Raw genomic sequence first — 16126 nt, 5'->3', positions numbered from 1 at the left:
AAATGAAATCACTCATTACAATAAGGATTCCATTAACAGTGGAACCAAATGAACTCGTCGAGAAATCGCTAACTTTCAAGTCCATTTTTATGGTTTTTGGTCATTAGCAGTGTTGTAAAACTCGCCGAGTTAGCCGACTACACCTCCAAATACTCGCTACTCAGCTCCTTACCAAGGCGTGCTACAAAATCCCGAGTACTCCCTGATCGGCTCCTTACTAAACTGAGCAGTGTTGTAAAACCCGATCAACTCAGTAATTAATATGTATAATGTACTTAACGATTTATTATTTAACACACACGCATGTGATTATTACTATATATATATATATATATATATATATATATATATATATATATATCTTTATTTTTCAGTTATTATTCATGAAGTGCGACTATTATGTGTTTTTTAGTTTTTGTGTATTCACATATATATATATATATATATATATATATATATATATATATATATATATATATATATATATATATATAAAATTTTGTTATATATTTCAATCAACTTAAGATTTTAACTTATGATTTTGACATATATAAGTTCCCTAAAAATATTTTACATGAATTACCGAATCCAAGGTACTCCTCGAGTACTCCTGAATACTCGCTACTCGGTAGTCGGCCGAACAGGTACCAAGTAACGAGTTCTACAACATTAGTTATATTAAGGGTTTACATGTGTTCTCATTAGATAAAATTATTTAAACATAATGAAGATGATTGCAAATTTGGAACAATTTGAGTTTTCATTTTTCTTTTTCCATGTTACAAGTGCAGTCTAAAGAAGAGATTGAAGGAAAGGTTTTGAGAAAATGCAAGCCTACTATGCAACAAGGAAAGGCTATCAACGGCATAAGGCCATAAAGATCCAAGCAACATCAAAATTTTCAAAATCCAACAGTGGTCGAAAATTCAATGAGCAGGATCCATGTTCCAATGGTGGGTTGATAGCATCACAGAAACCCAAACCTAGTTCAAGCCTTAGGAGGTCAGTAGGAAGACAAATATAATAAAGAAGGTAATGTTGACCATAGGAGTAGGCTTGGCGTGACCTTTCTATTTAATATTTAAATAAATAAATAATATGTAAAATAAAATAAAAAAAAATAAACGGTACAAGGGTAAAAATGTGGTTCAAATATCATAATGAGAGACCTTTTATGTAATTTATTATGTTTTTATTGATGGTGAGACCTCAAGTTCAATATGAGAAATATGATTATATAGTATTTAGTTTGATGCTTAGTAGTTTTCTATAAAATCAAAAGAAAACTACTTATTAGGAGTAGTAACACTCCTAGTACATGCTAAACATATTGTCATATCATATTTTATTTTAACTTCCACCTAAGCTTTTATCTTAATCACATATACATTTAGATTTAGAAAAAAAAAAATAATAAACCAAATAAAAAAGGACCAATGAAACGGCTTGAATTTTTAAAAAAGAAAAAATCAAAAGAAGAAATAAAGAAAAAGGACCAATCAGAAGTCACATTCCCTCCTTCTCTCCTCTCTCTTCTCGTTGTGGGTGTAACGAGCCATTGCTAGCGAGTCTCCTGTTGAGTCATAGGGGGTGCTATAGAAACTCATGGCGATGGTTGTAACGAGAGGGATGGCGAGGCCACTCCCTTAAGCCTAAGGCGATAAAGATCCAAGCAACATCAAAAATTTTAAAATCCAACGATGGTCGAAAATCTAGTGAGCAAGATTCATGTTCTAATGGTGGTCTAACAGTATCACAATTACCCAAACCTCGTTCAAGCCTTGGAGGACAGTAGGAAGGCAAAGATAATAAATGGGATAATTGTAACGCCTGTGTTTCCGGGCTTGCCATTTTTAGCAATGTAATAGTCTAGGTTAACCTTTGTAACCCAATTTGAAATGATAATAATGTATTATTTGAGTATTATGTGTTTTGTGCTTAATTGCTTAATTATGTGGGTTGATTAATTAAGAATAAAAATAAGCGTCGAAATTTAAGTTTAAAATAAACTTGATATCATTGGATAAAGTTGTATTGGTCGAAACAAGGATTCCGAAGATATAAAGAATGCCGAAATCCGAGTCATAACGAAGAAGTTATGACCTGTCGAAGTTTTACGGCAAAACCGGCACGGCACCGGGAAGCGTAAATAGTGAATTTAAGATAGAGCGAGATTTAGCCTTATCAATCTAAACAAAAGTTGTAGAATATGTTAAGATAAGAGCGTCAATAAAAAGAACGCCCAAATCTGACTTCGTATGAGGAAGTTATGATTTTTCTAAGATTCGGCTTAGCAGTGCACGACCCAAAACTCGAATTTTAGTTCGACCGGTTTTTGGCTTACGCGACCTAAATGAGAGTTGAAGGTCTCATTAATAGGAACTCAACGGTAAAAATATGGACGAAAACGGAGTTCGTATGAAGGAGTTACGAATTCTTCGCGGTCATTTAACAGTCTAAACGCCTCCTACTGTTAAATTTGAGATCGGTCAAGATTTAGCCGACGGAGTCTAAACGAAAGTTGTAGATCTTGATTTTAGCTACGCGTGGATATAAAGAACGTCAAAAACGGAGCTCGTATGCGAAAGTTATGATTTTTCTAAGTTCGAAGGCTAACACGCGATAGGGGTGACGTGGCACCACCCGGAATTTGACACGTGGCACCACCAGAAAGCCGCCACATGGACCAACTCGGCGAGTAGGTGTCCCCTACTCGGCGAGTATGGACCAACTCAGCGAGTAGGTGTCCCCTACTCGGCGAGTACATCAGATATTTTCACTATAAATAGGATGCGAGGGTTCAGGGTTTATTTGCTCATTTCTTCTCATCTTTGTGCCGAAGTTCTGCATTTTTACCCCCGAAGCCACCCCGAAGCCCCGGTATCATACTCTAGCCCCGAGGCAAGTCCCGAGATCCCGAAGATCCCGAGAAGTGCGGTTCCTGAGCCGAAGCTCTGCCCGCGAGAAGTTCGATTTTTGAGGAGATCTTCCAGATCTGCTGTGGATTACTACTTCTGCAAGTCGTAGTGCTGTCCGATCGTCTTCTGATCAAGTGAGTGTATACTACCTTTCATAAACACGATAATAATACAAGTGCGGTTTGAGTGTATTAAGTAAATTGTGGTTTATAGGTGTGAGGGTATAGCTACTTTCTTCTAACGAGTAACTATGAAGTAATTTATATGATATACTTGTTATGTGTATATTTTGTGATTGTATGCGTGAATGGATATTCACTTTATTCTATCTCATAGATCTGAATTGTTTTCTATGGAATAAGTGTTATGTGGTATGCCTCATCTGTTATGTGGAATATATATTGAATGAAAATGATATACAGGTTTTAAACTACGTATAAAAATATATATTTTTATCTACTAATATGTTGGGTAGAACATGGGTAGATAGTTGGTGTGTAATAAACAGATGAGAGGCCTCGATGTTGTTGTTGTTGTTGATCTAGTTATTCAGCGGAGTATGGATAACGACCACAGACTCTTTCTAGACAGTCCAGTGGAACGCTAGCAGGTTCATAACCTGTAGGTGTTGTGAACGATGTGTTCACCGGTGTACTCTATCCCCCTCATGGTTGCCTTTAGGATATCTATTGTTGAGGAAACCCCTTCGCAGTGATGTCCGTCCCGATGAAAATCCTAGATTAGGTCCCTTGAGATAGTTGTTGTTTTAGGGACGTAAAGTGAGGATAACGGGAATGGGTAATCGGGATAGTGATTGGTTGGTGAAATTAAATATAATTTATTTATTGTGGGTTGAAAACCCTATATGCTCACCAGGCTCCCAAGCCTGACCCACTCAATTTTATTTGTATTACAGGAAGTGGCACAAGGGCGTAAGATGGATGGATCATCTTGTTGTTTTGTTTACAAGTCTGTATATGTATATATTTGTTGAATGACTTGCAATGTTTATCGTTTATGCTTTATGGTCTGTATCGGAAACATGACATCCCGAGTTTTGATTATATAATGAAATGCATCTCTTGATGAAATGCTTTGATAAATATTATTTTATCATGTTTTGTTTTGGGAACAAATTCCGCAACTCTTTCAAATCAAAATGATTTACTCTGAAATTATTTAAAAGCATAAATGAAAATCGGACTTTTCTGGCCGAGATTTTGGGGATGTCACAGTTGGTATCAGAGCATTAGTTTAAGCGAACTAGGAATTTGTAGGATTTCTAGACTTAAACTTAGAATGCTAAGTGGAATGTTGAGATGTGTGTCTGTTGGATTTTAGACACGAGCACTAGTTTATTTTAGGAAAGTTGCCTAAAATTCTTTTATGTGCTAAATGTTATATGTTGCCATATATGATATTAATTGTTAGGATCTACGGTCTGTTGCCGACGGGATCTGGAAACCTTATGTGTGTTGGATTCTAAGCGTGCGTCTACGTCATTAGAACTAGCATGTAAACGTTTCGGAATAATAAGGATGATTTGAATATCTATCGTGAATGAGGATCTAATTTCACCTTATTCGGTGTGTAGATCAAAATGGTGAGAACAAGGAGTGGCGTTGGAAACGCGGATGAAAACAGGAATCAACCGCCAGTGATTGAGCAGATACCTGTTGTAACAGCAGCACCAGAACCAATAACAATGGTTGCGGTGCAAGCCATGATTCGGGCTATGCTAGCCGAACAAAGGGAGGAGATGCGACAAATGTTGCATAATAATAGGGATGAACCTATCATACCTATTGAGGAACCCAAATTAATTACCGAGCAATCGGAGGAAGGGAACAATAGTCGCATGATGAGTGAAGTTGGGACTCAAGGGGAATGAAGGAACGATCCAGAAAGGAGAAACAACAAGGATGGGCGAATGTACAAGAACTTCTTGGGCGCCAAGCCGCCAAGTCTTTCTGGGAGCCCAAAGCCTGTTGAGATAATGGATTGGATCTCCGAAATGGAGATGGTATTTGAAAGTTGCGACTGTAGCAACAAACAGAAGACCGTCTTTTGCGGTTAGGCAACTGAAGACTGGAGTCTTGAGTTGGTGGAAGTTGTTGGCAGATAAATTTCATACTATTCACGATGTGAATTTATGGATATCAGCAACTATATAAATCCTTGACAATTACGAATAGAGGAAGCTTTTGGCAGAAGAAAGGAGTTCCAGGAGACGAATAAGAACGAAAGAAAGGTTCTGGAAGAGGGTTTTCAACACCAAAAGAAGTAAAGGTTTATTTTAAGTTAAATAAGAACATGTCTTTCATTAGTTTTAGCTGTTTTGATTTAGTTGCTATGATGAGCAGCTGAATCTAGCTATTCTTGTTTAGCTAGATGAAGCTTTGAACTTATGAATAGTTATATACTTATGGATTAAATTTAGTTGGTAAAAATTGCTTGTGTTTGATTTGTTTAACCTAGCATGTTATTATTTGTTTATCTAATTGCTTGATTGCATGTTCTGTGTAGCTTAGTGACCATTAAACTGCATGAACCTGTTTACATAATGATTTAGTGAACATTGAATTGTTAGAGCTAGGATTGACCAATCTTAGTTAGTAATTAGAATAAATAAGCTTAGCTGTGCTAGAGAACGTGTACTGTGACCATAATTGCGTTTATACAACAAATCTTACATAGCATATTTACATTTAGTTGTGTGTTTAATTATGTGTGAACATACATGGTTTGACATGAATTAGTTAAGTATTGGTAAGATAGAACTAAATTACTAATACAACTAAAAACCAGCTTAATAATCCGTAATCATTAGCTAGCCATAAGGGAAAAGTGGATTCAAAACTAAACAAGAGTGTGTGTTTTTAAACTTTCCCCTAAATCTTAAAAAGAATCATTTTTTTAAACATTTGTATTTACATTTCAAACTTTTTAAACCATTTTTTTTTGTTTTTTTAACCTTCCGGGGTTGTAAAAAAAGTTTAGATATGATGTAAAAAGGTTTTAAAAAACTTGTATAAAAGTTTATGTATATCGTAGAAAAAGTTTAAATAAGCTGTATAAAAAAGTTATAAATAATTATTAAAATAAATTATAAAATTTTTTTATAAAAAATTCGTGCAAAAAAGTCTTTAAAATATTGAAGAAAACCGAATTTGGAAAAATAAAATATTGAGACAGTTTAGTAAAAAAAATAAGTCATGCCAAATTATAACAAAGGTTTTAACTTGTCTAAAATTATGAATTTATAAATAATTTAACAATTTTGTAACATCTCAAAACATATAAAACATCAATATATTATATTTTTATAGATAACATTTTTTATTAAGTATTGGAAAGTGATTGAATCAAATTAAACTATGTTTTTTTTTTTTTTTTTTTTTTTTTTTTTTTTTTTTTTTTTTTTCGTTTAAGAGCTTTTAAAAATTCGTCTCCAAATATAACCATAATCCGCTTATTTTAACTAATTTCAAATTTTCCTATCAACATGAAGGCAACTAAAAGGATCATAAGTATATTCGTAATCCCGCTAGTTAGAAACAGGGGCTAACCCACGCATCATCACCAACTTCTTCCGAATAAACAATACACTTAATTAATTACAGCTCCGACAACAGATTCTCCATCTGTAGACGTGGTTTACACTTGGCGACCAATGGAGCAGCTTTAGGCATCGTAAGCCCAGGAGCTTCACTCATATCCACCATTTCTTCACTAATCCTTTCCCAATCAAAGCACTGAATCATCGTCCCCAAAGTCATCCCAAGAACACGAACAGCCAACCCTTCCCCCGGACAACTCCGCCTTCCATACCCAAACGGCAGCAGCTTAAACCCATCTCTTGTCCCTTCCACACCTTCAAATCTTTCCGGGTTGTACGTTTCCGGGTCGGCCCAGACCATCGGGTCATGATGTATCGCCCATTGATTCACCAGCACCATCGTCCCTCCGGGGATGTTAAACCCTCCAATCACACAATCTTCTGATGCCTCGTGTGGAACTAGTGGGCCTGGAGGTTTCAGTCGAAGGGTCTCGTTCATGATACAACGAAGGTAAGGGAGATTTGATATGTCTGATTCATCAACAAAACGATCTTTTCCCACAACTTGATCGATTTCGTTTTGTGCCTTTTTTAGAACTTCTGGGTGGTTGAGTAGAAGTGACATTGTCCATTCCATGGTTCCTGCTGAACTATCACTCCCAGCTGCTAATAAAACCTGGTCACAGAAAAGTATAATAATCAGATAAGAAATTGACAAGAAAAAAATTGTTATGATCTGATTATGTTGATCTTACAAGCACAAAGCTTCGGATCAATGCATCAGTGTAGTATTCGGGATCGGATTCTTGTAGTGATAACAAAACTTCGATCATTGTCTTCCTTTTGTTTCTGGTTTGATCACTTCCTTTTGATTTGCGAAGTTCATCGATAATTCCTTGAAAGAAAACATCCCTTTTCTCCTGCAACGCGATCAACCTCTTCTCCAGTCCCTTCACTCCAAACCAACTTAAAATTGGCAAGTAATCTCCGACGTTTGAAGCTCCGGCGAGTATAAAGGTTTCATGTAGCATTTCCCTGAATCGTATTCCTTCTTGCTTCAACACCGGATTATCACCACCGAAGTATCTCTTCCCGGCGATCATCCTCATCATCACATTCAAAGTCAGCTCATAGAAAAAATTCTTCATTGTCACCGGAGAAGAACCGGACGCTAGCTTACGGATCAGCGACCTTGCTTCATCGGCTCGTATGTCGTGGAATTCATTCAGACGGTGGATTGATAGGATCTCGATGGATGCTATGCGGCGGAGGTTGCGCCAGTTGTCGCCGTAGGGCGCCCAGGCTAAACTAGTGTAGTTGACACCGATGATCTTCCCGAATAACATCCGAGGGCGGTTGGCGAGGATGACGTCATTCTTGGTGAAGCATTCTTCAACCAGGGAAGGGGAGGAGATCACTACGACAGGGCGGAAGCCCAATTGGAGGCGGAAAATGGGGCCATATTTGTCGGAGATTTTTGCCAAGGTTCTGTACAGTGGTGGTTTCAGAAGGTAGAGGTGGCCGATTACGGGGAGGGACGGGAAGACAGTTGGTGGGAAGTTGGAGATTTTGCGACGGAAGATGGATGTGAAGAGGTAGGAAGCTAGAAGCAGTAGAAAGGAGACATACAGATAAAGTACTTCCATTGTTGAAGATGGTGGTGTATGATTCAATGGCGAATTTTGGTTTTTTAGTTGGTAAAAAGTGCGTGCTCATTGACTACGTTGGCTTGCGAGTTAAATGGTGAAAGACTTTGGCCTTTCCATTTTTCAATTTTTGTTGCTCTTTCTAGATAATTGTAAAAATTGTTACATGAATCTTATTCAAAGTTTATAGAAAACTAGAAAAGTAAATGAATTTGGTATTGATGACATGTTGAGCAGTTATCTCGTAGGCATTAGGTTGATTCAAATTGAATTTGGTATTTATGCGCAGTTATCTCGTAGGCATTAGGCTGATGCAAATTTGACTTAAGGAATTTTGTTGTAGTATTTAGAGTAAATTATAACGATGCATTAAATGTTATATCAAGTTTTTCCCTTGGCATCTAATTTTTAGTATTTGATAGCGAGTGATGGATTATTATTTTAATAGGATTTAGTTTGAAAAAAAAAAAAGATACAAAGGAAACATCCAATCATAATTCACCTAACATTTTTCTCTTTCCTCTCTCTCCTGGCCACTTCTTTGGCGAGTAGGCTAACAAATAATAAGGAATGGGTAACACTTTATTAGCGAGGGAGGTGGCGAGGCTTAGCACCTCCCACTCCCTCAAGCCTTAGGGTATTGTGAATTAGCAATTTGTTTTATATCTATACGGTGAATGGTTGACCGGTATAATAGAAACACATATAAACTTATTTTTTTAATTTATTATATCAGTCTATATTCATTATAGTTAATTTTCGTAGTTAACTGTAAATTCAAGTACAATCGTATTAAAGGGTTGACTACAACAAATAACATTGCATTTTCATTGCCAATTCTTGTAATAAACCCAAATAAAGAAATTAATAAGCATTGAACTTTCATTTTCTTTTTATTAAAATAACATATTTCTCACATTTGTATTATAAAAAAATTACTTATATTTTTAAAATATTTCAAACTAACCCTTTTTACTTTAAAAGTATATTACTATAATTCATTACTAGTAAATAGCAATGTACTTTAGTATAGACACAATCACATTTAGTCCACATTACTATGAATTTAAAAACGGTTAGAATGTTATTCAAACACATGACATGAACAGTGGCGTAAAGATTGGAATATGTAAACACGATTGTTTTAATCAAAATAACTCTTTGATTATATGAGAAACTCTCTCAAAACTCACGATATTACAATGTTTTCCAATAATCATGGCTCGACCTAAAACAATGTATATATATACTCCTAACTATTGACTTGTAATTAGATTACAATTAGGACACTAGAAACCTACTTGTTTATGATTTCCTAAAAACTAGGTTGCTATTACTTGGTCTCCAAGTCCTACTCGAGTTAGGATTCCAACAATCACCCCCGAATCTCTAAGTCTTTCTAGAGAATTCTTCAACCCGATCCGTATTTAAAAAAACGGATTCGTCACTGTCGCCATGTTCCGAAAAATCACCTTCTTGTAATTTTTGGAGTCGTTCTGGACATTCAGAAGCAAAATGACCCGGTTTGTCACACCGAAAACAAATTACCTTAGATCGGTATTTTTCCCTATTTTTCCAATTCTTGTGACAACAACAATTACAATTTTTGCAATTAGAATTGGGCTCCCCATCTTGTGCCTGTTTTGATTTAAACACATTTGGGCCTGATCCACTTGATCCACCATTCGACCCGGTTGCTCCATGAATAGTTCCACTTGACGAGCCTTTTCCCTTTGCCTTCCCTGTCATTCCTCCATGAAATCCAAAAGATCCACCACTGCCAAACGACGCTGATTTCGTGAGCATCACTCTCGCGTGACCTTCTCCTCCGTCGTCCTCTTCTTCTTTTATCCTCTCTTCGTACGCCTTGAGTCGTCCCACCACATCTTCAAAGCCAACTGATTTCAGGTCCAACACCTGTTCAAAGGAGGCAACGATCTGGATGAACTTCGATCGGGGCAGTGTTTTGAGGAACTTCTTTACCAACTTCGATTCATCAATGGTTTCTCCTAGGGCTGCTGATTTAGATGCGATTCCAGATAGCTTTCCAGCATAGCTATCAATCGTTTCAGATTCTTGCATCTTCAATCGATCAAATTCTGCGTTTAGGGTTTGCAATCGGGCCTCTTTTACCCTATCAGCTCCTACATAGCGAGCCTTGATCGATTCCCACAGTCCCTTGGCAGATTCCACATCTTCGATTTGCATGATTAGATCTTCTGGGATTGCCTGATACAACAATCCTATTGCAAAGTAATCTTTCTCTTCATTATTTTCTGTTCCTGGATCAATCACTGTCCAAGCCTTGTGAATTCTAAGCACCACCTTCATACGTAGGGCCCAGACAGTGTAATTTGTTGGTGTGAGCATCGGACAGACAACAGAAGTCGCTCCCACCTCCTTGGTCCTCACCGGAGCAGGTCCTCCGTCTTCCCCTACATCAGTTATGTTGACCTGACTCGTCAACATGTAAAATCGATCTCACAGCTTCTTGTTTCTTAGCTCTGATACCAATTAAAGATTGGAATATGTAAACACGATTGTTTTAATCAAAATAACTCTTTGATTATATGAGAAACTCTCTCAAAACTCACGATATTACAATGTTTTCCAATGATCATGGCTCGACCTAAAACAATGTATATAGATACTCCTAACTACCGACTTGTAATTAGATTACAATTAGGAAACTAGAAACCTACTTATTTATGATTTCCTAAAAACTAGGTTGCTATTACTTGGTCTTCAAGTCCTACTCGACTTAGGATTCCAACATGGCGGATCCAAGTGTAACACCCTGTTTATAAAATAAATAAATGTATAGAAGCCCTAAAATGAATAAAAATTGAGCGAGGCATTAGTTTCGAGGAGTTAAAAGTCACAATTACAGAAGTCAGGGTGCGTTTGGTAATAAATGGATTTAAATTGAAAAGATTTGAAGGCTTAAGGGGCTTATTGGTAATATAGGGATCTATTATGAAAGGAATTTATGGGATTAGGGTGTAAAAGGTAAGTTTTGGATTTAAGTTGAAGTGGTTTTGGGAAGGAGGGACCGATTATGTCAATTTGGGTGAACTTTTAAAATAGGACGGGGGTTTAAGAACCTTCCATCCCTCCTGTGTATTGGAGCCTCATTCAAACCAAAACCCTAAGGTCACCATTCTCTAGCCGCCACCATCGTTTGGAGCACCTCGGAAGCCGGTTGCATCACCAAACCCTATCGCCGCCATTTCAGTGCCGTCGAGCATCGTTATCACTCGCCTGTTACCGGAGACGTCGAGGAGTAACCAAAGGACCACCAAAGAGGAAGGAATCGTCGTGTTTGTCGCTGCTCGAGTCGTGAACTACCGAGAAAGTCGCTGGTAAGGCTAGCTGTCACTTCTTCTTCCCATTCCCTTCGTCATTTCGTGTTTTGACGTTGCGATTGCCGGCTGTGGGTATCGGCCGCCCTTAAATCGCCGCTTCTACTCATTCCGATGACCACAACTTCCTAGTTGGTGGTTAGGAGCTTGGTCTCATGTCGTTTTTGTGCATAAGTTTGCTGCCATGAGTCGAATGTGTGGCTATGGGAGTTATTTGACTAGAAACCCATCGCCACCACCACAAGGTGGTGGCTGCCACCATTTTCTGCCTCCTTCTTCCGCCACCAGCCACCATAGGAGGTGGCTGTGTGTGTGTGTATTTATTAGTTGTGAAGATTGTGTGTGTGATTTTCTTGGACAGGAACCATCACCATTGGAAATGGTAGCCGCCGCCGCTGTGTTGCTGCTGTCGCTATCGGACCTTCGTATGCCACCATGAAGTGGGTGGTTGTGTGCATTCCCGAGTAAGAGACGTATTTTGTGGTGTGTTAGTATAGCCGGAAAAGCAAGAAAGGCCAACGCCACCTCATGCCGCCGCGAGCCACCGCCGGCCACCATGGTGTGGCTGTGTGTGTGTGTATGTTTAGATTAGTTTAGTGTGTGTGGGTGTGTGTGGTTATTGAGATTTAGCCTTGTAAAATGTAATTTGAATTTGGAATAATGAAAATGAAGTAAACCACCGCCGTAAGGTGGTGGCCGCTGCCGTGAGCCGCCATCGACCACCACTACCCGAGGTGGTAGTGGGTGGTGCCCCGCTAGCAAACCCTAATGGGCTTAGATATTGGTTTTGGGCCTATTGGGCCATGTTTGGGTGGAAAACCCTAATTATGAGTTTTGGGCCTTAGACTTATTGGGCCCACTTGTGGACCATTGGGATTGGATTGTGAATTAAGCCCAAACTAGTTCATGCCATTTATCTAGTAGAGTAAAGGAATTAATGGATCAAGTCCTTAATGGACTAATTGAGAAAATCCTAGTATTTGAGAAGTTATCAGAACACACACACGAGACTTATTTAATAAGTGAAATATTAAATAATAATCATTGGCAGAAATTAATCTAAGCAATAATGGACTTAATGGATTAAGTCCTTAATGGATTAAGTCCCTAGTGTGTTAAGTCCTTAGTGGGTTAAGTAAGCAACACTTAACCCTAGTTATCATTTGATGTGAAACCCTAATTTCACTTGGGCTTTGTGTTGGGCCATCTGAGAATAATCAAATGGACTAGAGTAATTAGTTGGGCTTTAGGGTAAGGCCCATATGAATGATTGGGCCCAATTTGGAAAATTGGGCCGTAGATGGGCTATAGTTGGGGCCTAGATGGTTGTATGATATTGGGCCCTAGAATGATACATGTTGGACTGGACTGATCAATTGGGCCTTAAGGGAAGTCCATGTAGAGGTTTGGGCCCAATTTGGAAAATTGGGCCATATGTTGGGCTTTGATCCCTAGTTGACTTTGGGCCTATGGATTGGGCCTTGGGCTTGGGTAAGCCAAGCTAGGGGTAATGTAGTAATTATCCAAAGCATGTATTTTTAGTTGTGTTAGAACCCAATTATTAATTGGGTGTTATTTGGTGTTGACAGTTCGGAAATCTGTCAGCCAGCAGCTAGGGTGGAGTCTGCGGGACTTCAGCAGTGTGGGATTGTGTCTACGGGACTTCAACAGTGTGAGGTGAGTTTCCTTCCAGTAGGAACAGGTCTAAGGCCACAATGCCGGCCCGTTTAGCTAGCAATAGTTTCCGGACTTCGGTCCGATGCAGTAGTTAGTATGTATGTTTGATGCCTTCGTGGCTCAGACAGGATCTATGTGTTATGTGTTCCGGGTCACGGCCCGATGCAGTATGCAGTATACGTGTGTCCATGTTAGTTGATATGTTCATGTTATGCTTTGTTCAGTTAGTTCCGGACTTCGGTCCGATGCAGTTAGTCCGGACTTCGGTCCGATGCAGGGGACAAGGTCCCAGTCAGTTTCCGGATTTCGGTCCGATGCAGGGGGCAAGGCCCCAGTTAGTCCGGGCTTCGGCCCGATGTAGTTTCCGGACTTCGGTCCGATGCAGGGGACATGGTCCCAGTTAGTCCGGGCTTCGGCCCGATGCAGTTTCCGGACTTCGGTCCGATGCAGGGGACATGGTCCCAGTTAGTCCGGGCTTCAGCCCGATGCAGTTTCCGGACTTTGGTCCGATGCAGTGGGCAACGTCCAGTATGTGCTTTATATGTTGTATGGTATGTGGTAGTTTGGGGGAGCTCACTAAGCTTCGTGCTTACGGTTTTCAGTTTTGGTTTCAGGTACTCAGTTTTTAAAAGAGGAGCTCGGGAAGATTGCAGTGCACACACCATTTGTTCAGCCTGGGATGTTTATACTCTGATATATTTGACAGTTGTTAAGATATTTTGAGATACATTCTTTATAATTCTTATATGACATTTGATGAATATGGTTTTATTACTAATTTAAAACGAAATTTTCAGTCTGTATTTTTGGGATGTTAAACCAAGATTAAAATAAAGGGGTATTCCCGACAAATAAAGGGTATCCCAAAAAAAAAAAAATCGTGTAATACACAATAAGAAAAAAAATTCCGAAAAAAATTACATTACTGAAAATTTTTTGAGGGGTATCCTGGGCTACCCCGGGATATATCTAAATCCGCCGGTAGACATGAATGAGGAGTTAACCCTTAAAACATACCACATGTTACATTGTTAAACTAATTCTCTTTAATTGTAGTTAACATTCACCAACTATACTTGAAAGCTATACAATTATCTTACAAGCAAATTAAGTTTACTGGAACCAAGATTCAAAGAATCAAAGTCCTAATTAAGTCAACGGAAACCTTGTGCTTGATAAAATCATAAAACGTACATTTAATTCAAAATGCTTACTACATTTATGAAACACAGGGTTTGTTGCACTTGTCATATGAAAATGATTAATGGGTGAAAGTTATATTATGTTAGCATTGTAAAACTAAATCAAACATACCATATAATTAATTTACATAATTTCTTTCCTTGTAGCCACAACCAAGATTTTTTATACCATATGACGGCAGCAGTAATTAAATGGATGAAAGCAATACAAAATTAATTTAATTTATATAATTCATCTTATTAATCAACAAACCATCCATGCATATTTGCATAATCAAAATATGTAATTATAGGTATATTTATATTATTAATTTTATTCGCTCAGCTGGAACCATGTATAATTGCGTCTACCTAGCTAAAAGCTAACATTTTTGCATAATTGAATCTTTAATTAAAATCTATCATTGTCAATTTATTTTCTAAATACGCCACATCAAAGGCATGAATTTGAACAATATGTAAATTATTGAATATTATTTTTTGAATCTATTCCCCAACAAATAACAAAATTTACCAAAATTTATTCCAAAAAGAAAAAACAACAAGCAGGATCAGATACGTTTGCATGTTCACTTTACTTAAGAAACAAAAACATATCACCTAATCCAACAATGTGGCCAAATACCAGCAATGCAGAATGCTAGCTCCAAATCATGACACAAAAGAAGATGAAAAAAGGGTTCCCTCTTCCGACAATTCTAGCTCCAATGTTGTCAAATAACAAAGTTAATCAGACCTACAGTAGGTCTCAAACTCACAATCTAAATCCTTATAAATCATTTAGAAGAGAATTTGAATCTTGGAGAAGCATTAATGGAATTTCCCAATATGCCCCTTGTCATTGGTTGTAACGGTATTTAATCTAACCACTTCAAGTCTCTTGCATTTTCCGTCAAGTTGTACATTGTTAGATCTCTTCATGGCTGCAAGCGCATCTGATTGCCACATAGATACCACCTTTACGACAGTCCCCTTTAAGAAAATATTAAATTTTAATGAGATAAGTATATACAATTATATGGAAGCGTGTATATTCGAGTCATATATAGTATGTTGTTAAATACATAGAAGATTATATTTTTGTTTCCCAGGTATATGTAATAGTCCCCACCCTAAATTTGTAATAGGTCAATCCATATATGTATATTCATCACCAACCAAAATGCAATATATATGACAGGAGCCAATAAAAATTATACAATAAAGTCATGTTGGAGGGTTGGGGGTAACGATGTTGAGCTTAAACCAAATTCATCTCTAACAGCAATGACCAAAACGAAAAAGTCTTTGTTATCAAATCAGGGATCATTCATGCAACATATATAAGCATAGCATTAGATACCAATAAAATCATTAGAATCATATCACCCAAACAATCATAGCTCATTGTATCATTGTGGTGAACTGGTACTGATTATTTTGTTGAAAAAGAGATCTCTACATCCGCACTTGTTTCATTCTGGATCTACATTTGATAGTTTTATATAAATAAGCAGTAATACAGTAAAGTAATCAATGATCAAATGCTGTTATATTAATTCAGAAGTTTAATTAAATGCACGTTTAAGTATTTAGAAAGAATAAATCAAGGCCACGTATTTGTATTACCTGGTCTTTAGGAGATAGTTGTTAGTTCCAATTTTTCCCTTTAAAATGCATGACATTATGCTCGTTGTAAGGTGTCCCCCATTTTACAATTTCAATAAGAACGAAAAGCATTTGCCCCAGTTTTTTTTTTCTTTCTTTACATTACCCTATTTCA

General features: G+C 37.6%; 2 protein-coding genes and 1 long non-coding RNA gene across 3 annotated transcripts; 1 reads left to right on the top strand and 2 right to left on the bottom strand.

The window, feature by feature from the left end:
* Window positions 1-6376: 6376 nt before the first annotated feature.
* On the bottom strand, window positions 6377-8316 carry LOC128132606 (cytochrome P450 81Q32-like). Its single transcript, XM_052769245.1, has 2 exons — window positions 7233-8316; window positions 6377-7153 (listed from the first exon to the last, which is right to left on the bottom strand). Exons 1-2 carry the CDS (start codon window positions 8121-8123, stop codon window positions 6536-6538), a joined length of 1509 nt encoding a protein of 502 aa, XP_052625205.1. The 5' UTR covers window positions 8124-8316; the 3' UTR covers window positions 6377-6535.
* Window positions 8317-9512: 1196 nt separating this feature from the next.
* On the bottom strand, window positions 9513-10592 carry LOC111889108 (uncharacterized). The gene has a single exon (XM_023885248.2). It carries the CDS (start codon window positions 10590-10592, stop codon window positions 9513-9515), a length of 1080 nt encoding a protein of 359 aa, XP_023741016.2.
* Window positions 10593-11263: 671 nt separating this feature from the next.
* Window positions 11264-13965, top strand: LOC128132571 (uncharacterized). The gene is made up of 3 exons (XR_008230641.1): window positions 11264-11485; window positions 11847-13162; window positions 13777-13965. It is a non-coding gene; the product is annotated as an uncharacterized LOC128132571 (long non-coding RNA).
* Window positions 13966-16126: the final 2161 nt, after the last annotated feature.

This window comes from Lactuca sativa, chromosome 1 (assembly GCF_002870075.4).
Source record: "Lactuca sativa cultivar Salinas chromosome 1, Lsat_Salinas_v11, whole genome shotgun sequence".
Classification (NCBI taxonomy): Eukaryota; Viridiplantae; Streptophyta; class Magnoliopsida; order Asterales; family Asteraceae; genus Lactuca; species Lactuca sativa.
The sequence above is the reverse complement of the archived record's forward strand: the minus strand, read 5'-3'. Positions and strand labels throughout refer to the sequence as shown.